Source organism: Euleptes europaea, chromosome 17 (genome assembly GCF_029931775.1).
Source record: "Euleptes europaea isolate rEulEur1 chromosome 17, rEulEur1.hap1, whole genome shotgun sequence".
Taxonomy (NCBI): domain Eukaryota; kingdom Metazoa; phylum Chordata; class Lepidosauria; order Squamata; family Sphaerodactylidae; genus Euleptes; species Euleptes europaea.
The window spans coordinates 1,395,836-1,421,841 of NC_079328.1; the positions used below are offsets into that span (position 1 = coordinate 1,395,836).

The following is a 26,006-nucleotide window of genomic DNA, read 5'->3' on the forward strand; positions in this document are numbered from 1 at the left end:
TATTAGAACTTCGTGCCATCCGTCTCGCTCTGTCTTCGTTCACAGGGCACCTGGACGGACATCACATCCAGATCGCTACGGACAGTTCCACTGCCCAGTATTATGTAAACAAACAGGGCAGCACCGGGTCCGTTTCGCTCTCCAGGGAAGCCAGCAAGATCTGGGAATGGGCCATAGCTCACCAGGCTACCCTAGTGGCAATACACATCGCAGGGGTGACCAATACTCTAGTGGACGTGCTGAGCCATCTTCCCAACCAGATACACGAGCTCACCTTATCCGACAATTGTCTCCATCGGATTTTTCATCTATGGGGCCATCCACAAGTCGCAAATTTTGCTCAAGGGCAGGAACCGGACCGGGCTCTCAGGGGGATGCCTTTCAGACGACTTGGAAGGGAGCTCTCTTTTATCTCTTTCCCCCATTCCCTCTGCTCCACAAAACCTTAGCCAAACTGAGTGTGGAAAACACAGATGCTATTGTGATTGCTCCATTCTGGCCCAGGAGGTCGTGGTTCGCAGTACTAATGTTGCTTGCGCAAGGGAACTACGTCCTTCTCCCGAAAGATCTCTCTCACTCCCTCCAGACCTACAACTGGCAGCTTGGAGGATACAACCCAGGGTCAGTGGTCTGACAGAGTAGCCAAGGTTTTGTTACATGCCTTGAAAAGATCCACTAGGCGTTCTTACGACATAAAATGGAATCGTTTTTCAATTTGGGCTGAAGCCAGGAATGTCTCACCAGTTTCATGCCCCCTGTCAGTTGTGTTTGAGTTTTTGATGTCACTCAGGGATGGATGGTGGTTTATCAAACTCTTCTATTAAAGTTTATTTAGCCGCAATTTCGGCGTTTCACCCTAATATCGACTCCTATTCAGTCTTTTCCCATCCCCTTTCCAATTTTTTTTTGAGCGGTCTCACTAACCTGTACCCTCCGGTTTCTCCTCCTGTCCCTCAGTGGAGCCTATCCCTGGTTCTATCACAACTCATGAAGCCTCCTTTTGAACCAATGGCTACGTGCCAAGTGTCATTGCTGTCATGTAAAGCTGCCTTTTTGGTGGCAATTACGTCACCAAGAAGGGTGAGCAACCTTTCAGCACTTTCACACTCACCTCCCTTCACTAAGTTTCATTCAGACAGAGTGGTTCTCAGACCACAACTTTCCTTTTTGCCCAAGGTAGTCTCAGCCTTCCACCTTGCCCAGGACATTGTCCTCCCTGTTTTCTTTCCCCATCCCTCCTCGGAAGCAGAAAGAGCATTACATTCCCTAGATGTCAGAAGAGCCCTTCTTTTTTATATCAAAAGGTCTCAAGTTTTTCGCAAAGATGACAACCTGTTTGTGTGCTTTGGAGGGCATAGGGTCATTGTGCCTCCCCTCAAACTCTCTCAAGGTGGATCACATCTACCATCAAACTATCTTATGAGTTTGCCCGTCAAGAATGTCCTCCCATGATCAAAGCGCATTCCACGAGGGCATATACAGCCTTCTCTTCGAAGATAGACCGGGACATCTGTAGAGCTGCCACCTGGTCCACTCCCTCGATGTTCATGAGACACTACGCTGTAGATGTGGACTCCGCGAGAGAGGCAGCTGTGGGACATGCCGTGCTGCAGTCCTTATTCCAGTGATTGTCCCACACCCACTGTCCTGGTAAGCGAGCTCGCTACTCTCCCAATGTGGGACTGCATAGAAGCCACTCAGATGAAAAACAGAGTTTCACTTACCTGTAACTGTTGTTCATCTGATGGAACTTCTATGCAGTAACACATTCCCTCCCTCCTTCCCCGCTGTGGGACCATTAGGCTAGTCCTAGTGGTTGGTTCTGTGGCGGCAGGTTGGAGAACTGGAGGGAAGAGTGCCCCCTCCCCCTTGGGACATGTGACCGAGGGGCGGGGAGATTGCATGCCCCAAGGGGAGGGGGAGAACTCTCCTTAGAATTTGCTAGAAGCTAACAAATCTTATCCGTGGCTGGCTTGCGCCTGCACAGTCCCCAATGTGTTACTGCATAGAAGCTCCATCAGATGAACAACAGTTACAGGTAAGTGAAACTCTGTTTTTTCTGCTCCTTATTAGATAGTTTATCTAGTAATCTTTTGTTTAAATACCGCAGACTGAAAAATCTAAAGATCTGATGATTTTTAGATCTTTGGCCTAAACTGGCAGAGTGGAGTTACCAGCTCCAGGTTGAGAAACATCTGGAGATTTGTGGGGTGGGGCCTGAGGAGGGCAGGGTTTGGAGCGTGGAGAGACTTCAGTGTGGTATGATGTCAAAAAGTGGCCATTTTCTCCAGGGGAACTGATCTCTGTCGCCTGGAGTGGGTCAGCAAAAGTGAAGCACAAACAAGAACTGTTGGTTTCTGTGGGGAAAGTAAGCACACTAGTGAAATAATGGGACTCGGAAAATGTTGTAACATTAGTCAGATTATGCCCATAGAATCATAGTCTCAAATACAATTCAAACTGATTTCTTCTGAGCACAAAATACAGCATCATTCCAATGTGAAAATGCAGGAATCTACTAACATCTTTCTCCCTCTGCCCCTTAGTCAATGCCAGGAAGTAAAGTATTTTATTGTAATAAGAAATAAACCTGTGAATCCCTCCCTAAAATATTAAACAGAAATATTATTGTTTTTTTCCTGTGTTGTGATTGACAGCTTCACTGGCCTTATCTAGTTGCTGGCATTCATCTCGGAGGGAACTCCATTTTGTCTTGATGTGCTTTAGAAAAATTCCTTATCTTCCTTTACTCTGCTGTCTGCAGATATTTCCCTGATATCTTTAGCTTCCCTTATCAGTTGTCTGACAGGTAGCAAGTGCCATTTTGGCTGATTATGCCTGCTCACTTTACCCTTCTTTATTCCCCGTTTCAGCCAGGATCAAAGCAACCTGGGTTGGGGAAAACTGTATGCATTGGCTTGAATGATCAGGGAATAAACTGTGTGCAGATGGGGGGCATTGGATACAGGAAAGCAGTCTCCCAAGTTCAAATCAAGTCCCACCCCTTTAATTGCTGGTCTGTGATTGGCTCACCTCGTGAGAGAACATTTCCTTCCCCCCAGACCCAACTGCCACATAAAAAAGCATTTTAAGAACAAAAAACAAAAAAAGGAGCCATTTGAAAGAGGGGGGGGGGAATTCAAGCCTTATTTTTAAAAAGCCTTTCTTTCTCTCAGAAAGAGCTCCCAGGAAGCAGGAAGCAATTGAATCCCTTCCTCTTCGTGATTGGCTGTGAGAGATGCCAATCTTCGCTGCTTCCCCTTGTATGGCTATCAGCAAACAGAACAGAAGAGAGGTTTGGAAAGGGGGCAGGAAAAGCTCAATGCGAGGCAAGCGTTATGCACACTCTTTGGATCTGGTTTTGGCTAGGAAAGACTGCAAGAAGAGGAATGGGAAAAGCCGAGTTTGTTTAAGGTTGAAACGGGGTTGAGCCGAAAAGGAATGAGGTAACGTGCATTTTCAAAAACTTGATCGTGGCTGAAACAGGGAATGAAGGAGGCTAAACCGACCATGCATAACCGACCTTTATCTGTTTTTATCAAACCTAATTTACCCTTTGTAATATTATTTATTTCTACTCTTCTCAGTCATAGTGATTAAATATACCAATCACATCTGCTACGTTTCTGTTTGGTGATCCCAAGGAAGTCTTTGCAGCTCTGCACAGAAGCGGAACATCTCAGAATGCCCCGGACAGTGGCCGGGGCCCCACCGCCGTCACCTTCAGACGCTCCTGATTTTATTGCAGGGGGATTCCACGTAAAGGGCACAATTCCTGTAATGCCACAAAGGCCCCATCCGGCTGCATTCCTGCCATCTACTTTAAACGTTCCCTTTCCATTTTCTGTCCCTTCCTCCCCAGATCTTATCTCTTCCTGCTCAGTTTCTCATAGTTGAGCAACATTGCCCCTAAATTACAAAAGAAGGCAACTGGTTTTTTAAATATATGAACAATTTTCTGCCCTTGGAGGTGGCTGTCCCCTATTGTTCCCATGCAAGTTACTCAACTACACACATCATTTGAGTGGAACGTGGGAAGCCCAGAGCAGTGAAACACACAGAGATTCCTCCCTTGTGAACGGCGATTGGCTGGGAGAGTTTCAAGCCCGGGGGACAGACCAAACCGTTGTAAAATACTGCTTGCTTTGTTCCTGTGAAAAACCAAAAGTACTTCTGGATTGACGGGGATATAAAAACATGAATTTAAATTGCGCCCATGAAAAATAAATTTTAATTGCTTTTTTTTTTTGCTCCCCGGCAAGAGAGCATCAAAATCTTCCGTGAAAAGTGGGCCACAGAGATGGAGTAAAACCAGCCTTTTCCGGTAGAAGCTCATGGGAAGACAGAAAGGCTCGAACAGGGCAGAGGGATGTGAATTTTTTTATTGATAGCCAGAGTGAAGTGCAGCCCGCTAGCTATTCAAAAATATGGACTTTTTAGAAATAACACAAATACAGCCTAACAGAGATTGTATTAGTCAAAAAGGGCAAGAGTCCAGTAGCACCTTAAAGACTAACAAAAATATTTTCTGGTAGGGTATGAGCTTTCATGAGCCACAGCTCACTTCTTCAGATACAGCTAGAATGTGAATCCATCGGTCTTTAAGTAGAGGAACAGTATGTAAATGTGAATAGCAGGCTTGATGGGATTAGGTGTGATATGCAGAAGAGTCTGTGATGTCCAGGGGAGAGATGGGTGTGGAGAAATCAGCATTGGTAATGGGCCATGAATGCAAGGTCTTTATTCAGCCCAGGTAAATGCATTGACTTTAGTTTGAATATCAACTGTAATTCAGCAGTGTCTCTTTCCAATCTCCCTTTAAAATTCCTTTGTAAGAGAACTGCTACTCTTAAATCTGCAACAGAATGTCCTGGAAGGTTGAAATGTTCTCCCACTGGTTTCTGAATATTGTGGTTTCTGATGTCAGACTTATGTCCATTTAATCTTTGTCTAAGAGACTGACCTGTTTGTCCAATGTAGATTGTGGAAGGGCGTTGCTGGCATGTGATGGCATAAATCACATTAGAAGATGAGCAGGAATATGAACCTGAGATAGTATGGCTGACATTGGTGGGTCCAGAGATGATGTTCCTAGAATCTATATGAGGGCAAAGTTGGCACCTTGGTTTGTTGCAGGCCTTGGTGCCAGAGTCCATGTTCTTGTTAAGTAGTTTATCATCATGGGTGAGAAGTTGTTTTAGGTTAGCCGGCTGTCTGTAAGCAAGAAAGGGACACCCCCCCAGTGCTTCAGCGAGGGAAGTGTCACAATCCAGCATAGGTTGTAGGTCCTTAATAATACGTTGGACTGGTTTTAGTTGGGAGCTATAAGTGACAACCAGAGGTGTTCTGTTGTCATTCTCTCTGGGCTTATCTTGTAGTAAGTTGTGCCTGGGTATCATTGTATTGTTTGTATTGTTTAAGAGCAATTACAATCTCATTGTATTGTTTCCTTTCCCCCCAGTCATTCTTCCTAATGCCTCAGTTTCGTGACATAATTGTAGTGGAATTAAACTTGAACAGTTAAAAAAAATGGCAGGTTTTTTGCCACAGTTAGATGCTTATGGCTACAGCAATAAATTACGTGGAGACACCACCCACAGCTTACTCTCTGAATGAATATTTTTATTTTATAGTAATAGTATAGTTGCTGTGTTCTTTATAGAGAAAACATGAGTTCACTGTTTCACCCATTTTAACTTTATACATCTTGATGACTGAGAGACTGTGAAAGGTATACTTCTATAGGAGCCTAAGAGTATAAAGGCAACTCTGAATGGAATAAATATAAACAGCCGAAACGCATTTGGTCTGAGCTGTGATATTGTTTGGATACATTGTTGCACTGTTGTACTTTTATGTTTTTATGTTTATTTGGCATGTTTAGCATAGATACATAGAGGCTAGAACAGGGCTGCGTACAAGTTGTTTATATTTATATTTATTTTTGTGTCTGCATTAAATTTTTCTATATATTATTCACAAAATCACTTGTATCAATATTAGCCCATGGTTTCATGTTGATGCCTTATCGTTTTGGCTACCTTATTTTATTGTAACAACTGAATGACTTTATTTCTAACAGCACTCTAGCGGTTCTCCTGCTGGCTGCCAGCGAGTGCCAGCAGGGTGGGAATATGAATGGCAACTTTTTAATGACGCTTCAGGGATCGTCTCCTCCTCCCCCAGAGAATTATGAGAATCATACTTGGGCTGTTAAAACTATGATTCCCAGGGGTTCCTTTGGAAGAGAAGAGTTCTTGTGATGTCTAATTGCAGTGTGTATATCCTGCAATGTACCTTGAGTTTCAGCAAGAAAGGCAGGCGATAAAAAAGTAAATAACAAGAAGAACAATAAATAATCATTGTTAAACCAGATAAAGTCTGTACTGTGACTGTGCCTCTCGTACCAGATTTATAATTGCCGTTCTAAGTGTCCCTGTTCCTCAGGAGGCAGCTGGAAGACCCTGCTGGATCCGACCAGTGAGCCTCCACCTAGTCCAGAATCCCTGCTTCATGTAGCGGGCAACCAGTTGCTCTGGAGGGCAAATGGGGCACGGAGGCCAAGGCCCTGCTTGCTCTTCTGCTGCCTCCTGGTGCTGGGATTCAGAGGTTTGCTGCCTCTAGATATGGGGCGAAAACGCATGGTCGCTTTATCCTCCTTTAATCCCTGTTTCAGCCAGGATTCAGCCAGGATCGAACGCATGCGTTTAGCCTAATGTGCGTTCGATCCTGGCTAAAACAGTGATTAAAGGAGGATAAAGCGACCATGCGTTTTTGCCCATGGAGGCTCCCTTCCGTTGCCATGGCCTGTGGCCACTGATGGACCTCTCCTCCTCCATGAACCTGTCTAACCCCCTTTTAAAAACTATCTGTGCTCATGGCCCATCTTTACCTCTCTTTTGCTTTTTGTTTCTGAACCATAGTAAACATCCAAATCTTTCAATTTAGGTGGATTTGGTACAAAATGAATAAATGTTAACATATGGGACTCCCCAAATTTAGGGGCCTTTAGAAGTGGTCTCCAGTGCAGCAGAGGATGTTTGGGGGGGGGGGTGGAGAGAGAGAAAGGAAGCCCTAGTGTGTACTTAGGAATGCCAACAGGCCTGAAGAAAAACCATGTCCTGCCCCTTTAATAGAGGCTTAATGGGATGTTACTAACCTCCATGCCAGGAGAACCTTACCTGCCCATTTGCACACTAAACCTCTATTAAAGGGAAAGAACATTTTTCTCCAGTTCTGTTGGCAACCCCAAGTGTGTACTTGGAACTGCCTGAATATACCTACAGGGATTCTTTCAATCCCAGCCAAACTGGAAGCCTAACTACATGTTTGGTGTTTGGTGGTACTCTCACCCTGGTATGTCATGTCAAGCAGATGCCACAGGACTTCTCTGCTGAAGCACAGGCTCTCCGGCGGGCCACGTGGCCCATGAATACACTTAAGTTTCCCCAGTGTGGCTTCATAGTGGCTCCGTGGGGCTATTTGAATGCAGGGGAAATGATGTGAGGGGAGGAGGGTTAAGTGCCCTAGCCCCACACACCATGATCCTGATCAAAATTGAGCCATGTGCCCAAGAACCTAACAGGAAACTCTCAGCACACTGCTGTTTGCCGCCATTCCTGGGATCTATTCTGGCTCATGCCTCTGAGTCCTGAAAGTAAATTCCCAACACTGAAATTCAGTTGTTACCCAGGAATCTTTGATAGCAGCTCGGTTCCCAAGTGTCAGGCCTGTCCCTGCATCTTGGCCTGTCTGACAAGGCCTGTTTGACAAGGCCCCAGTCATGTGTCCTTTGGTTCTCATGCTCTGTACAGTTTATCTTTCTGCCTACTGGTGTGGTATGAGCCCGTCCTGTTTACCACAGCTCACAGCTGCACTCTAGTTATGCCTTGTTATACATTGTTATGACTTCCTACCTGAGAACGCTTATCATGGTTTCTACTGGACTGAGTGACAACATGCAATGTATTTTAACCTTGTATTGTAATTCTATTCACCATTAGTCGCCTTCTTCTGCTAAGCTGGCAGTCAACTACTGACTTTGTCCATCTTGACCCCTAATAAAGCTTAACCTGTTTCAGAGTCTTGCCTGAGCGAGTTTTGCTTGAAGGGACACTGAGGACAAATCTCTGAGTCTGACACCAAGCAGCCTTTCCATAGGTGCAAGGGCTTCCCTCTGTGGAGTGCTCTTTCATCTCCCTGAAGGTGACTTCCTCATCTTTGGACTGAAGCCTGAAATGCCGTATTTTGAGAGGCATTTAGGGATTGCAGCATGAAGGGGGAGATCAGAAAGTCTGTGAGCAGAAGTTTTTGCACCTCGATACACTGCTCTATATCCAAGCCAAAGTTTGGCATCAACTTTTAGACTCTATAATATTTTACATGGTAGTGACTCAACAATATAGTACCTAGGATGCTTGCACACTTTACCACATCTTGGGTTCTGTGTTGCTTCTCTGAGCCGCTTCATCTGCTACCTTGACTCTTAGTGTAGGAACAGTGAAAGAGGCAGAAAGGTAAATAAGGCGGCTCTTAGAAATGAAGCACCCGGGGACTGGCATAAACAATCCCATTTGTTTGTTTCTCTGCAGACAAACGGGAAGTGAAGGTGGGAGAATATAATGCTGTAGCTGACACACTGGAAATCATCAACAACTCCATCAAGTTCCAAGGTAAGGCAGAAACAGACATCAGCGCAACAGTCTTGTGGTTTGCTGTACCATTTTTAGGTCACGTGCGAGAAATGGAAATGTTTCTCTATCCCTGGCGAAGAATTCCTGTCCTGTAGCTTTACATGAGCAGAGTCAGGGCTTGTACAGACAGCCCCTGCGGATGTGGCTGCTTCTCAAAGTGTTACAGCGGCAAACGCCAGGCAGTGAGCAGAAAGGCGTGCGAGGAAGAGGTCAGCCAGCACCTTCTTTCCGCAAGAGTATCTGTGCTGCTGATCACAGAGGCTGAGTGAGGGTGTGGAAAGGGACAGGGTGCCGGAGATCTGGAGGCCACTACTCAAACAGATCTTGGGCCCAGTCATTCATTCTCAGCATACCTATTGCACAGGGATACTGTGAGGATAAAACGGAGGAGGGGAGAATGTGGCAAGCCACTCCGATGCCCGTTGAGAAGAACAGTGAGGTATAAATGAGGTGAATAAATAAACAACTCCAGAGCACTGTGCTGAGGGCCCGCGCTTCCTGTGGGACCCTTGGTGCTCCATCAGAAATCAAGAACATGTTCAGGGAAGGACAAAGTTTCTTAGTACCTCCAAATCCTCTGAGGCACCAGGCAGTGCGGCCTGTGGTTTGTCCTGTGGAGGTAGCTGAGCTAAGGGGGCTCTATGGGAAAATCAGCTGTGGAAGCAAGAGGGAGAAGTGGTGCAGACTCCACCGTACGTTCAGATCTGGGTGGCAGTCATTTTTTAAGCTACTCCAAATGCAAACAATGCCCATCTTCCTCACCCACAGCAGTCGTTTACCTAGACCTTCTGTTTCCATTTCCAGGTGCCATTTTAGGCATATGGTGGGTAGAGGCACGTCACCCATGAACTTAAGTAGACCAGGCTCACCCCACCTGCTAAACATCTGCTGAGGTGTCCATTTCAAAACCACATGTTGTTGCCTCTCCAGGGGGGTGGCACTCCAGCAGGAACTCAGGTCCCCTTTTGGAGGAGGGATTCTCTGTTCACTAACCATTATCCATAGAATCCCATTGGGGAGAGGGGAGAGTGCAGTGGGGAAGAAAGGAAATCCCGTTCATGCCCCATGCACAATAGGCTGTGTTAAACTGAACTAAGTTGACTAAACCTTCCATATTCCAGGCTTTTCTAGAGGTAAGAAAGGGAGGACAGGACCAGAGAGGAAAGGGTCTCTCCCTGCAACCCTGAAGGAGCAAGTTCTTCTAAGGGGTATTCGAGGTGCTGACAGTTCTGAGCGAAACTGTTTTTCCTTTTAATTTCCAGATGGGGCAAGTAGAGTGTTCTTATTCAGTGGAGATTGTATACAAGCAAGCCAGTAAACACTAAGCCTTTCATAATTCTGTTAGGAACTACTTCCAGGTTTCCCAGGTAGAAGTATCTGTGGCAGCCGTGGGCTAGTGGGTATTCCAGTGGCTTGCAATGTGATGGCACTTAAGTAAGAATTGAGGCTTCAGTTGCAACACCAATTTACTGTTCATCACCTTTAGGTGGCAGATCTTCAAATAGTGCACGTTTCAGGACCATCAGTGTTTTAGAAAATAATCTTAAAGGGTATTGTTCCTCACAGCAATCCTGCTTTCTGAGAGGGCCGTGGTCCAATCTGGAAGAGAGTTCCAGGACTGCCCGGTGTTTTTTGAGGTGTCTGAGGTGTTGAGACATCAAGGTCTCACTTGCAAATTCTCAGGAGTTCCCCGGGGGTTGGGGCACCCCTGGCTTCATGTCTTTGGATCCTACTGTCTTCTGGAGGAAGTTTCTGCAGAAGTCCAAGGTGTTCTGAGATGTAGCCTGAACCACAGGATTCCCACCCTGTGGATGTGACTAATTTTGTGCATCCTAGATATGCAAATTGCCCTCTGGACTGTGTGTGTAAAGTGCCGTCAAGTCACAGCCGACTTATGGCGACCCCTTTTGGGGGGTTTTCATGGCAAGAGACTAACAGAGGTGGTTTGCCAGTGCCTTCCTCTGCACAGCAACCCCGGTATTCCTCGGTGGTCTCCCCTCCAAGTACTAACCAGGGCAGACCCTGCTTAGCTTCTGAGATCTGACGAGATCAGGCTAGCCTGGGCCACCCAGGTCAGGGCAAAGAGCCCTCTGGACTACGGGAAGAAAAAGTGAAAGGGTATTTCTGAGCACATCAGTAGTGAGTGTTTTTGCTGGTCTCATGTGGGAGGCAGCTTTGTGTAGTGGTTAGAGTCTAGGAGTCGGACTGAGGAGCCCAGGTTGAAATCTCCGCTTTGCCCATGAAGCATCCTGGGTGCCCGTGGGCCAGTCACACTCTCAGCCTGGCCTACCTTACAGGTTGTTGTGAGGATAAAATGGAGAAGAGAATGATGTACGCCGCCCTAAGCTCTTTGGGAGAAGAATGGGATAAAAATGTATTGCTTCCTAAAGTGTGTAATTTTGAAGTTGGCAGATTTTTTTCACCAGTTACCGTCATGTTGATAAGGGTGGGACTGAGAGTTGTGCTGCCATTTCAGTTCCAGCGTGGAAGCAGCTCTGATTCTTCCCCTGTCTGTTGTACTTTGATTATGTCATGAGAAGACGAGACTCACTGGAAAAGACAATAATGCTTGACAAAATCAAAGGCAATGGGAAAAGAGGAAGACCCAACATGAGATGGATTGACTCAAGAAAGGGAGCCACCACAGCCTTCAGTTTGCAAGACTTGAGCAGGGCTGTCAATGATAGGACATTTTGGAGGTCATTAATTCATAGGATCTCCATAAGTCAGAAGTTACTTGATGGCACATAATGCACCCATTAGAACAGGACCCACCATTTCTGTGGGGCTGTGACAAACTCATCTCATATGTGCAATTTTTTGAGTCACCAAAAAAAGCAGCTATATGGCCCTTGCAGCTGGAGCAGGGCCTTCCTGGACACTAGTAAACGATACCCCTTGCTTGGGCCTTGGTTGGAACTTTTACGGTGTCTTTTGACCTGTAGATGGCACTACTCTAGATATAAAGACTGCCTGTTGGATACCTAGGAAAAACGTGTGTTAAGTAAAGTTTAATATAATCTGCTTCTATTTGTGCCCTACTTCAAAGATACAGATACATAGTACTCCTGAGCATTTGCAGAATATCTTTTCCTCACTGCTGAGTAACTGCAACTTTTCCCAGCCCCTATAACTTAACATTAATGAGCAGGATTTCCTTTCAGGACAATTGACAGGTTGAGTCCTGGTGTTTCTTTCCAGAGAAACTGAACATACCCACCAACATTTTAGAGAGAGTGATAAGTATTCTTATTTGAATGGGAGACCACAACGGATATCCAGAGTTGTTATTCAGAGGAAGGCAATGGAAAACGACTTCCGTTTGTCTCTTGCCTTCTGTCCCCATCCTTTTTGAAGTGAGGCCTCCTGAACTGCACACAATACTCCAGGTGCATCAACCTCATTCCCTCAATCCAATAAGCTCGTCACTCGATCAAAGAAGGAAACGAGGTTGGTCTGGCAGGACCTGTTGGGGACAAATCCATGGTGACTTTCCTGGATCACCAATGCGGTGTACAGCAGAACTATGACATCTTGCGATTTGGATGTTATGCCTCCATTGATGCACCCCAAGATTGCATTAGCTTTTTTTGTAGCTGCATCACACTGGCTGCTCATATTTAACTTACAGTCCACCCATACCCCAAGATCTTGTTCACACCCTCTTCTACCCAAAAGTATATCTCCCATCCAGTATGCATGTCCCTCATTTCTGTTACCCAGATGTAGAACTTGGCACTTATCCTTGTTGAATTGCATCCTGTTCACATCCGCCCACTTTTCCAGTGTGTTCAGATCTCGTTGAATTCTATCTCTGTCTTCTGGTGTGTTCGCTGCTCCTTCCAATTTGGTGTCATCTGCAAATTTAATGAGTAGTCCCTCCACACCCTCATCCAGATCATTTTTTAAAACATTGAAAAGTACTGGGCCCAGAACCAAACCCTGTGGCACCCCACTGGACACCTCTCTCCATTCAGGTGAAAAGCCATTGACAACTACTCTTTGAGAGCGGTTCTCCAACCAGTTCCCTATCCACCTAACTATCTTAGGGTCCACTCCACAGTCCTGTAGTTTACCCATCAGAAGAAGAAGAAGAGTTGGTTTTTATATGCGGACTTTCTCTGCCACTTAAGGGAGAATCAAACTGGCTTACAATCACCTTCCCCTCCCCACAACAGACACCCTGTGAGGTAGGTGAGGCTGAGAGGCTGTGACTAGCCCAAGGTCACCCAGCTGGCTTCATGTGTAGGAGTGGGGAGACAAATCCAGTTCACCAGATTAGCCTCCGCTGCTCATGTGGAGGAATGGGGAATCAAACTCGGATCTCCAGATCAGACTCCACCGCTCCAAATCAGAACATCATGGGGAACCTTGTCAAATGCTTTACTGAAATCCAGGTAAACAACAGCAACCTCATTCCCTCAATCCAATAAGCTCGTCACTCGATCAAAGAAGGAAACGAGGTTGGTCTGGCAGGACCTGTTGGGGACAAATCCATGGTGACTTTCCTGGATCACCAAGTTGTCCTTCAGATGCTCACCTATTGATCTCTTTAAAATCTGCTCCAGTATCTTCCCTGGGACAGAGGTCAAACTGACTGGCCTGTAGTTTTCTCCCTTTTTTGAAAATTGGGATAATGTTTGCCCTCCTCATGTAGCACATCTCCCATCCTCCACAAGGTCTGGAAGATGATGGACAAACACTCTGCAAGCTCTCTAGAAAGTTCTTTGAGCACTCTTAGGTGCATACCGTCTGGCCCGGGGGATTTGTACTCATCCAATGCAGCCAGATGCCTTTCAACAATGTCTCTGCCCATGTCAACCAGCAGCCCGGACGCTGTGGCTTGCCTACTGTCATCTCTAGATGAGCCTGATCTCTTTTTCAGGGGAAAAACTGAGGCAAAACAGGCATTGAGCCTTTCTGCTTTCTCTCTGTCCTCTGGCAGAGTTTCTCCATTTTCACCCAACAGTGGGTCTATGGCCTCTTTTCCCTTGCGTTTGCTCCGCACAAATCTGAAGAAGCATTTCTTGTTGTAGCAAGCCTCCCTGGCCAGCATCAGCTCCCTGTGAGCTTTGACCTCTCTGATGGGTGACCTACAGTGCCCGGCAACCCACAGACACTCTTCTTTAGAGGTATGTTCTTCCCTCCATTTCTTGAACATTTCCTTTTTCTCCCTTAGCTCATCATGGAGTTCTTTGTTCATCCACATTGGCTTCTTGGTTCCTCAACCATGTTTCCTTCTTGTTTGAATAACGAGGGTTTGAGCTTGCAAGAGCTTTTGTTTAGGAGAGCCAGCCCACCCTTGCTCTTTTCTTTTTCAGCAGTCTTGCCCATGGAATGATTCTCATCATGCCTCTGAGTTTACTAAAATCTGCCCTACCAAAATTTAACAGACACGTGTGGCTACGTACTTCCTTGGTCCCCCACAGCAAAAGGAATCCCAGGAGGACATGGTCACTATCCCTAAGGTCCCCACCATCTACCATCTCGTGCATCTTGGTCATATTAAGTCAAATATGGCTGAGCCCCTCATAGCTACCTCCACCATTTGATGAAGGAAGTTGTTGGCCAGGCAGGTGAGGCACTGGTGTGACTGTGGTCACTTTGCAGAGTTTGTCTCCCAGCACACATCAGGGAAGTTGAAACCCATAACTACCAGGTCTTGCTGTGTGGATGCCCTGTCAAGCTGCTCAAGGAGGGCAGCATCCACCTCCTCACCCTGGTCAGAAGGTCTGTAGCAGACCCCAACCTCAATACTGTTTGTCCTTCCTTCCCTTATCCTCACCCAGATAGTTTCCACTGGGCTATCACCCTCCTCCTCCAGTATTTCCTGACAAGCAAACCCTCTCCTCACATATAGCGCCACTCTGCCACCTCTTTGACCTTTTCGGTTTTTCTTGAACAACTCATATCCATCCGCTACTATATTCCAGTCATGGGAATTGTCCCACCAAGTCTCTGTAATGCCTACTAAATCATACCCCTCTGACTGCATTAGAAGCTCAAGCGCTTCCTTCTTATTGCCCAAGCTTTTGGCATTCCTACATGGACACCTGAAGCCCCAAACCTTTATCTCCTTTAGACTCGGCCCTCCCAGGTGGGCCTCTCCTTGATTTAAATCCCTACGTTGGTCATCTCCTTCACCCTGCGGTATTAGTTTAAAGCCCTCCTGATGAATCTCCCCAGGTTTCGTCCAAAAACATTTATACCTGACCTTGAAAGGTGAATTCCATCACATGCTAGTAGGTTGTCATCCAGAAAACCTAGCCCATGATCCAAGAATCCAAATTGCTCCTGCCGGCATCACCAACGCAGTGGTTCACCTCCATTATCTTATGTTCCCGTTGCCTTCCCCTTCCTCTGACAGGAAGGATTGAAGAGGACACCACCTGTGACCCCATTCCCTTCAGCTTCCTCCCAAGAGCTTCATAGTCAGCCTTAATGTTTTTGATGGTGTTCACGGCTGTATCGTTGATTCCCACATGGACCATCACAAATGGGTAATGATCTTTAGGTTTGACCAGTTTTGGTATCTGGTCTACAATATCTTTAATTTTTGCCCCTGGCAAGCAGCATACCTCGTGGGCCATGGGGTCACGCCTGGACACATGACATTCCATACCCCTTAGCAGGGAGTCACCTACAACCAACACTTTCCTTTTCCTTCCAGTGCCATCTCTTCATGTCCCCCTGACCTCCTCCCTCTGTCTTCCTTGTGTTTGTGTTTCTTCCGCTGGCAGTGTTTCTGGCTCTTCTGCCACCGTAAGGGCCTGGAATCGATACCTGAGTTCTAGTGGCACTGAGTGCTGTCTCGCTCAATGCCTTTGGGGACGTGTTGTGGTGCTCTGAGGAGCCTCATTAGGCCAGGCAACCACACTGTTGTCCTTTTGAATTCTCTCCCCTTCCCTATGCAGGGCCTCGAGGCTTCTGTTAACAAAATCCTCCCCTTCGTTGATGTCATGGAGAGTAGCAGTCCTTTCCTCCAGGCTCTGAATTTTGTCCTCTAAGAGCCCTATCAACTTACACTTGTGACTGGTGAAGTCCATCTTGTCCTTAGGGAGAAAAGCAAACATGGCATCTAACCCAGCTCTGCCTCTGGCGAGAGGAGCCTTGTAAATCAAAGGCTCCCAGTCCCACCTCACAACAGCCAACAGCAGAGGGTGGGGCCAGCACAGAGAAATTCCCAGAGTATGCAGATTAATCTAACCTAAATTAATCTAACCTAGATTAAAACAGTAACCTATCATAAAACCATGCTTTAAATTTCCCTTTGATTTCTTGGATCTTGTGGAACAGATCACTTGTTCTTCCTTTTTTGTTGTTCTATTTCTTTACACTGGTCATTATAATAGTTCTCTTTGTCTCTACATGTGAGTCGCTGGAACGCTGCACTTAGACTTTTGATTCTGTTTCTGTCACCATTTACTGTTTCTTCTCATCTATCTTTGGCAATTTTAAAAGTCATCCATCGAGACTTTTCATTTCTTTTGGCTACAGGAATAGTCTTTGCACATTCTTCCTTGATAATATCTCAAGTTCCCACACATAGTTCTTCTGGTTTACATTCACTTGAATTTAGCAGTGCAAATCTGTTCTTTACATGGTCTTTAAACTCTTCAGGAATGTTGCTTAGATTGTATTTTGGCACTATGAATGTTCTGGTGTTTTTCTTCAGCTTTATCTTGATTTTCCATATTAACAGTTCATGATCTGTACTGCAGTCAACTCCTGATCTTGTTTTAGCAGAGAGACTAGATCGAAGAGAACACCACCTGTGCCCCATTCCCTTCAGCTTCCTCATGAGATCTTCATAAACAGCCTTAATGTTTTCGATGGTGTTCACAGCTCTGTCACTGGTTCCCACATAGACCATCACAAATGGTCCTTATTTACACATACTTGGTCAAAATGTTTCCTGAAGGGTTTAATAAACGTTTTCCCACCATGACCTAAAATCATGCCTTAACGGTCTTTGTCCTTGTGTCAGGTCAAGTTCTGTTATGATCTGCTCAGACCGGTGTTTTTGGTTTGGCTTTCCCACCATGGCCTCGCACCTGACTTTTGTTGAGACTCTCTCCTTCCTGAGAACTTCCTGCCTATCTCCCCGTTGCCTGGCAGCAACCTAGCCCCTGTCCCAGAAAGTTGCTTTTAGATCCTAGCCATGCACATCGTTAACCATTGCCTGCTTTATCCGCCTAAGATGCTGTCAGCTCTGTACTCTGTAACCCGCTAAGACTTCCATTAAAGTTTTTTACTTCAGACCATCCCTGTCTGAGTGAATGCTTAGGAGGAGCTAGGGGTGGACGCCTGTCTCTGACACCTTGATTCTCTCACGGTTAATGGGATCATCCTTTGAGCTGTTGAGAACCTGTCCACCAACCAAATTATCTGTCAAGGTGGCATTACTAGTTGTGGTCACCCCTACAAGAAGGGTCAGCAAGTTGGCAGCTTTAAGGATAGAGTCACCCTTCTTAAAAGTTTTTAATGAAAGAATTGTTCTTCACCCCAGTTTGTACTTCCTCCCCAAGGTGGTCTTGAAGTTTTATTTAGCTCAGGAGATTGTTCTTTCCAAACCAAAGCAGAGAAGACATTATACACACTAGACATCAGGAGAGCAATACTTTATTACGTAGACAGGAGAAAGGTTTTCAGGGTGGATAAGTCTTGTTGTGTTTGTTATGCGGGCCCCAAGGAAGGTAGGGCCGCATCAGCACAGACAGTGTCTAGATGGGTGATGCCAGCCATCAGATCTTGTTATAAAGCGGCAAGCAAGGACTGTCCACTCGAAATAAAGGCCCACTCAACAAGAGCACTGGGATTTTCAGCTGCATTACACCAGAGAGTGCTGCTGGAAAGCTGCTACCTGAGCCACGGAAGCCACGTTCGTGAAGCACTATGCCTTGGATCTGCAAGCAAGGAAAATTGCGGAGGTTGGTTCCAGTAAGAGCATCACCCCACCACGTTGGTGGGGTTCCAGTAAGAGCATCACCCCACCAGCTTGCCAAAATCCCAATGTGGGGGCTGCACTGAAGACTGAAGATGAAAACAGAGTTGCACTTGCCTGTAGCTATTGTTCATCAAGGTGCAGACTCACATACCCTCCCTCCTGCCCCACTGTAAGCTCTTTTACAGTGAGGGAAAAAAGTTCAGGGCAGCTGGGACCATAGTCACCATGAAAACAGTTGGTAACACACTACGCCGTGAAGGACTGAGATCTTGCAGAGCCCGCAAGGTCCCCTTGCTCAAGACAGCACATGTACAGGCCCGTCTGCAGTTTGCCAATGCACATCTGAATGACCCAGAGGAGAACTGGGTGAAAGTGTTGTAGTCAGATGAGACCAAAATCGAGCTCTTTGGCATCAACTCAACTCGCCGTGTTTGGAGGAGGAGGAATGCTGCCTACGACCCCAAGAACACCATCCCCACTGTCAAACACGGAGGGGGACATATTATGCTTTGGGGGTGTTTTTCTGCTAAGGGGACAGGACACCTTCACCGCATCGAAGGGACGATGGACGGGACCATGTGTCATAAAATCTTGGGTGAGCACCTCCTTCCCTCAGCCAGGGCATTGAAAATGGGTCGAGGATGGGTATTCCAGCTAGGGCTGTCGATTCAGTTCGGCCCAAACTGAAAAACAGCCGAATTTCCCTTGATTCGGCGGTTTTTAGTTCGGGACGAACCGAACTCAAAAATGGCGGGAAACCGGGGGAGCCGAATTCAGCAAGTTCAGGAGTTCACAAATAAATCCGTCAAATTCAGGGCTGTCAGTAAGCAGCATTCTCCTCCCCCGGCCAATCGGTGGCCAAGCTGGGTCTTCTTCTGGCCAATCAGTCAGGATTGAGTACTGGAGGAATCAGCTGATGCGCGGCTGGGCCAGGGAAAGAGAGAGTGAGAGAAATCCTTGTGTGTGGGGGGGGGAGGGTGCTTGTGCACATTAGCTCCTTTCCGTGGCTGCAGTAGAGCTTCAGACAAGCCTTCTTAAGAGACCCCCTAAGTTTTGTAAACATTGGGTCAGGGGGTCCCAAGATATGGGCTCCCCCTCTTTTCTCTTTCCGTGGCTGCAGGGGGGACCCCCCAAGTTTTGTAGACTTTGGGTCGGGGTCCCGAGATATGGTCTCCCCCCTTTTCCCTCCCCCCTTTTCCATTTCCATGGCTGCAGGGGGCGCTTTTTGGGGGGTGCAGCCCCCAAACCTTCAAGATATCTTCAGACGAGCCTTCTTAAGAGACCCCCCAAGTTTTGTAAAGATGGGTTCAGCAGGGGCAGAAATATCGGCTCCCCCCCTTTTCTCTTTCCGTGGCTGCAGGGGGTGCATTGTTTGGGGTACAGACCCCAAACTTTCAGCGGAGCTTCAGACAAGCCTTCTTAAGAGACCCCCCAGGTTTTGTAAGCATTGGGTCAGGGGACCCCGAGATATGGGCTTTCCCCTTTTCCCTTTTCCCTATTGGGATGAATGGATCACCCGATCCTGTATGCATCTCCAGAGCAAAACGTCCCGTGCTTAAATGGAATCGTCTTGGATTACCCAGTCCTCCTCCCAGCCCCTCTTGATGGAACAGAAGACAGCCACAATAAGACCCCTTTGAGGGCTTTAATCTACACTTTTTCTCGTGTGTGTGTGTGGGGGGGGTGGGTGGGTGGGAAAGCAGAGTCTGTGTGTGTGTGGGGAGGGAGCAGTTTCTGTGGGTGGGGGGGAAGCCAAACGGGGCTTTCGCCTGTTCTGCCTGGGGTGTGTGTGCCCCCTCGAGTCTCTCTCTCCCTGGTTTGAGGGGGGGCTTCAGTTGTATGTCCTCAGGTTTTCCCTCATTCATACGACGGTTAGGTCTATTTTGATGCTTGCTAAAACTGGTTTTCAAATGGTGACTTAAAGAATGCATTTGCCTGGTCCCGAGTCCCATGCAAAAGGGGAAATTCCACCCCCTCCTGCTCATTATGCATAGCTAGCTGCCTCTGTCCCTTTCCATGGTTTGCAAACTCCCAGGTGTCAGGTGTTGCTTTGCATGTTTGCAAAAGTGTTGCTTTGCAATTGTGTTGCTTTGCAGTGTTGCTTTGCAGTTGTGTTGCTTTGCAAACTTCTTAGCACCTGCCCCGCCCTTTACATGTGTGCAAAGGTGTTGCTTTGCAGTTGTGTTGCTTTGCAGTGTTGCTTTGCAGTTGTGTTGCTTTGCAAACTTCTTTGCACCTCCCCCCCTTGCTCTCATCAGCTGTTTGTCGGGGCTGGGAGCTTTGTGCGTGGGCACAAGCTCTGCTCAGAGATGCACATTAGGGGTGGGGGGGACCCCTTTTGGGGCCCATATCTCAGCCCCCCCAGACCCAATCTTTACAAAACTTGGGGGTCTAGCAAGAAGGGTCCTTTGAAGCTCCGCTGAAAGTTTGGGACCTCTACCCCAAAAATGCCCCCCCAGAGCCGCGGAAAGGCGCGGTTGTGTTTTTAATGGCTTTATTCGGCTGATTTTTTCCCCCGAAATTTGAATTCCCGCCGAATTGCACGGACCCGAAGTGGGGGAGTTCGGACTTCGGCATATCCTGAATATAAACGGGCAGAATTCAGCCGAATCTGAACTATACCGAATTTTTTTTAATTCAACAGCCCTAATTCCAGCATGACAATGACCCAAAACACGCGGCCAAGGCAACAAAGGAGTGGCTCAAGAAGAAGCACATTAAGGTCGTGGAGTGGCCTAGCCAGTCTCCAGACCTTAATCCCATCGAAAATCTGTGGAGGGAGCTGAAGGTTCGAGTAGCTACACATCAGCCTTGAAATCTTACTGACTTGGAGAGGATCTGCAAAGAGGAGTGGGACAAAATACCTCCTGAGATGTGTGCAAACCTGGTGGCCACTTACAAGAAACATCTGTAATTGCCAACAAGGGTTTTGCCACCAAGTACTAAGTCATCTTTTGCAAAGGGATCAAATACTTATTTCACTCATTATAATGCACATCAATCTCTGACTTTTGTCTTCTGGGTTTCTGGGTTTTTTTCTGTTGTTATTCTGTCTCTCACAGCTACAATAAACCTACCATTAAAATTATGGACTGGTCATTTCTTCGTCAGAGGGCAAATGGGCAAATTTATCAGGGGATCAAATACTTTTTTACCTCACTGTACATTTTTTAAGGGGTTACTACTACGTGGTTGAGCTTGTGGCGGCAATCAGGAACTGAGGGAGAGGGTGGCGCTCCTCCCCTAGTCAGGTGACGGTTTAGGCAGGAAATTGTCCTACGCAGACAGGGAGTGCTCCCCACGTAGGCTTAGAAGCTGGAAAGTTCTGCTGGTGGCAGCCCTGGGTGTAGGGGGCGCAGTCCCAAACATGTGTCTGCACAGAAGACCTCGATGAACACCAGTTTCGGGTAAGTGCAACACTGTTTTTCTGTTCGTTTGCTCATACTTCAGCAGTCTGACAAAGTATTCAGCTGTGTCAAACTGTTCTGGACAATCTTATCAGATTCTCTGGCTTTTACCTCCCAGTTCCTATTTTGACTTTAAGATCAGCTATTGGACTGTTGAGCCTCCTATATGGACATGAGCAATATCTTTTCTTTTCTCATGAATGGCATTTTAGCCTATTATTTATATTTTAAAAGTCACCCATGGAACTTTTCCTTGGATAAAATCTACCTAAGATGGCAAAATTCCTTCTTGTTTGGCAGTACTCCCTTCAGCTTGGGGTAAGTTGACATTTCCCCTCTTTCTGGGGTTTTAGCTCAAATCAGCTAAATTGATTATTAACCAGCTCTGCCTTCTCAAAGATCTATCTGTCGGGCTTGTTGGGTCAGAAAAAAACCTAAATAGTTAAGTCGTAAAAAATGCCTGGTGTGAGATCCTTCTACACCCCCTTTTTCTTGTCCATCTGGTTAGGTGAAGGCTAAAGTATATTAGAAGTGTACAAGTTAAAACGTGTATCTCATCGTCCAAGGGGCTCTCACACACCCCATCCCCTTTCTCTGGCAGCTGCCATATTCCTCCACCTTGTTCTGCTTACCCTTTTGCCTGGTGGATTATTTGCAGTAACTTAAACTCTGGGGTCATTAGGGTCGAAAACGCATGGTCGCTTTAGCCTCCTTTATTCCCTGTTTCAGACAGGATTCCGCCAGGATTGAACACACGTTCGGCGAAACGCATGCGATCTTGGCTGAATCCTGGCTGAAACAGGGAATAGAGGAGGCTAAAGCGACCATGTGTTTTCGGCCCAGGTCTCCATGCCCTGGAGCCCCTGCCAATGTGTTTCATCAGGAAGCAGCAAAATGACACATCTCTTTCCAGACTTGTCCAGGCCTCTGGGTCTCTGGTTTCAGGCTACTACAAACGGCTTCCCTCTGGCTCTGCTTGTCTCAGGCCTTCCTAGTCTAATAACTGGGAGAGATTTATGCAGGGATTTAAACCACTGATGTTGTGTTGTCCCCTCTCCAATATCATGGTGACATTTGCAGTCACAATGTAGTGGAGCAGGGTTGACTTTTCTTTCAGTTTAAAAATGAATTTGGTGGAAGTATGGTAGTGTTCAAATTGGTTGCATATTAGGCTCTTCAGTTAGGCCCTTTGCAAACATGTTTGCAATTATATATATGCTGGCTGCTGAAATCAGGGCTCAGTGAGAAGAAAGCAGGCGCCTGAATCCATTTAACTTTGCATATGAACACATGAAGCTCCTTCATACTGGACTGTTCTGCTTGCCCATCTAGCTCAGTACTGGGCATTCTGATTGGCCATAAATCCCAGGTTCTCCAGTTGGTGTCTTTCTCAAGCAGATCTGAGATCCTTAGTTGGTGTTTGTTTTGTGTTAAGTGCCAGCAAGTCACTTCCAACTTATGGAAACCCTATGAATCAATGTCCTCCAAAACGTCCTATGGTTAACAACATCGCTCAGGGCCGTGGCTTCCTTTATAGATGCAATCCTTCTAATTTTGGGTCTCCCTCTTTTCCTGCTGATTTCGACTTTTCCTAGCATTATTGTCTTTTCCAGTGGCTCTTTGTCGTCTCATAATGTGACCAAAGTACGATAGCCTCAGTTGAGACATTTTAGCTTCTAGGGACAGTTCAGGCTTGAGCTGATGTAGAACCCACTGATTTGTCTTGTCACCGTGAAGATGGAGGTGGTTCTGCTCCCCTTTCCCCATGGCCAGCTTGCTGTTTTCCAGGAGTTTTGTCCCTCATTTTGAGGAGAAAGCAGAAGGAGAAAAGCTCTTCCCCACCCTTCATACACACAAGGGCTGGCTCAGGTGCAGCGGGGGTGAGTCAGACAACCCAGCATGCTCAGAAGTAACTTATTGGTTTTAAGGGGTTATAGTTATGTGCTTAATATTAACAGCTGCATTATTGTTGTGTATGTCTGGTGGGAAGAGCCCCATGGTGCAGAGTGTTAAGCTGCAGTACTGCAGTCCCGAGCTCTGCTCACGACCCGAGTTCGATCCCAACGGAAGTTGGTTTCAGGTAGCCGGCTCAAGGTTGACTCAGCCTTCCATCCTTCTGAGGTCGGTGAAATGAGTACCCAGTTTGCTGGGGGTAAAGGGGAGATGACTGGGGAGGGCACTGGCAAATCACCCCGCAAACAAAGTCTGCCTTGGAAACGTCGGGATGTGACGTCACGCCATGGGTCAGGAATGACCTGGTGCTTGCACAGGGGACCTTTACCTTTACCTTTATGTCTGATGGGAGGGTGCACACAGGGCCTAAAGAAGTCAGGTGGCTCTTTCAGTTGAGGATAATTGCCAATTTGGTTCTCTATGAATTGTGGAGTATCATTGTATAAATGCAATAATTATTTAAAATATTAATAAAGTTTGAATATGTAATAAACCACATATATATGCACATAACTTACCCAGAATGTTTAGTGGAGAAGCATCTCTCAAAGGTTGAGCGCATACAAACGTGACGTTCCGGGTTACCAATGCAATCCTATGCATAGTTACACCCATCCAAGCCCATTGAAATTATGGGGCTAGAAGACTGCACTGTAAATTGTGGGCAGTTGGTGATGGTCCTGGGGTCTTACTATAATCTTGTGATCTGTATAAAAAACTATCAATAGCAGGATTGGTGTTGCAATATTTCATACTGTTTTGCAAAACCAAATAACCTAAAACAGACTATCAGACGGCCTCTGTCTAAGGCCTGGAGGTGGGCAGTACTGGACTACTTGAGCTGGTGAGAAGAGCATCTTTTACTTTTTGCCTTGTTTGTACCTCCGTGTAATTCTTATAGTAACAACTTAATACATTTACAGTAGTAGGATGGCAGCTCCTTGGTGGGAACAGGGGTTATTATGGGAATGCTGAGTTTGTTTGTTTTTCTTTGTCATATTTTAGGAATAGAAGCACCAAAGGACAGAACAATTATCCAAAGTCAACTCCGCAAGATCTCCTTGCCTCTCTACAGTATTCTTTCAGCACTCACTATTCTGGGAATGATCATGGCCAGTGCTTTTTTGTTCTTCAACATCAAAAACCGAAATCAGAAGTAAGCAGGGCTCTCTGGGTGGTTGCATTTTCTTGTTTGTAAATTCTACACATGAGGGAAATTAAAGACCATGAAAATATAATGTGCATGATCATGTCAAAAAGGAATCATTTTAAAGGCTGCAATCTTATGCACTTATCTGTGAGTAAATCTGTTTAGGAGGACTTTTGCAGAAATATGACTAGCACCTAGCAATGTGCCTCTTTGATTTTAGCGAAAGACTTGAACATGTACTCAGGTTTTTCTCCTTGAAACCAGGAGGTCCTGAAGGGGCTTAATAACGTGGTCAGGACCATGTCCTAAAAATTTTAAAAATTCAACTTAATTTATGTTACTGTATAATATCTTTGTGTAGGAATGTTTTATTAAATCAATTTATTCGGTTAGATCAAAATTAGTATTTTCAACCATGTATTATTAGCATAATCCCCAGATAATTAAACTGCTATGTAATATAAGGAATTGCTGTAGTGTAGCAGATCAAAGACATTTAACTATAATAATGCTCATCTAAACTTATTTATAAAGCAGCACATAGATTTGCATATTTCCTGAATCTGTACATAAAGCTGCTTTGCTTAGATTCAACAGTCTTGCATAAGATTGTTCATGTTTTGGATGGTTCCCAACAGCCGTTTGAAAGCGCCCCCGTGTTTTCAGGTGGAACACCTGCCAAATAAAGGCTATACCACTGCTCCAGGAAACTGTCGTTGTTTTTTGTTTCTGATTTGGATGCTATACTTGCCTCTCATTTTCTCGTACCAGTAATTTTTCCCATAGGCAATGAATTTCAACTCCAAGATGTATTAGTTTGTGTTTCAAACCATGAATGAACTAAACTAATATTAAAAATACATTCCATTTTAAAATGGATTGATTGGACTTGTACAGAATACAAACTGTGATTATTTGGTACTATATTTTCCAATATAGTTATAATATTTGTATGTTTCTATATGTTAATTTTTATCACCAGAAATTTACCTGTGTGTGTGTGTGGCATATTTTTGCTGATTCTTTCATACGCTAACAATGCAGTCCTATGAAGTATGCTACTTCAGTCTAAGCCCATTGATTTCAATGGGTTTAAGCTGGAGTAACTCTTCGTAGGGTTGCCCTGTAAGTCTTCCTGGAAGCCCCTGCTCTTTGGAACCCTCCCTGTTGAATCTCCTGCACTCTGTTCTGAGAGCACTCATGGATTGCCTTGTATAGTGACAGTTTTCTGGTCTTCTCTCTATAGGTTGATAAAGATGTCCAGTCCCTACATGAACAATCTTATTATTCTTGGGGGGATGCTCTCCTATGCATCTATATTCCTTTTTGGCCTTGATGGATCCTTTGTCTCTGAAAAGACTTTTGAAACACTTTGCACTGTAAGTAACTCTGAACCGCATTAATAACGGTGATCCCTGTGTGGTGTAACAAAGGACGCGGTGGCAGGGTCTTTCTGCAGAAGGGGTGGGGCTTGCTCTGCGGCCAAGTGTGCCTTTGAAGCCTGGCCAAATAGGAAAAAGGGGAAGGAGCAAGAGTGACAAGAGAGCATGGAAAGGGTGGGTGGGATGAGCCGTACAATCCTAAGACCACTTTCCCGGGAGTAAGCCCTGTTGAATAGACCTGCTTGGGCTTCTGAGTAGGCATGCTTAGGCTTGCTCTCTGAGTCAGAGAAGAAGCGACAAAGAGCAGGATCACCTGCTGGGAAGCAGCAGGGAAGGGAGCCGAGGGGAGGGGCCTCCTACCCACTACTGGGGGGGTGGGGAGAGATTCTGTAAGCTAACTAGACTAGACCTACCTACTCAGAGCAAGTAAGAGGATGAGCCCCAGCACAGGAGACCTGCCCATCACTGATGGAA

The 26,006-nt window shown here is 46.1% G+C and overlaps 1 protein-coding gene across 1 annotated transcript in view; it reads left to right on the forward strand.

Moving 5' to 3' along the window:
• The window catches only part of GABBR2 (gamma-aminobutyric acid type B receptor subunit 2), a 725,909-nt gene that overhangs the window by 485,294 nt on the left and 214,609 nt on the right, over positions 1-26,006 (forward strand). Inside the window, exons 9-11 of the mRNA XM_056862472.1 lie at positions 8,592-8,672; positions 24,006-24,156; positions 25,397-25,529. Coding sequence (XP_056718450.1) covers positions 8,592-8,672; positions 24,006-24,156; positions 25,397-25,529 — 365 coding nt within the window. The remainder of the gene's footprint in view (positions 1-8,591; positions 8,673-24,005; positions 24,157-25,396; positions 25,530-26,006) is intronic.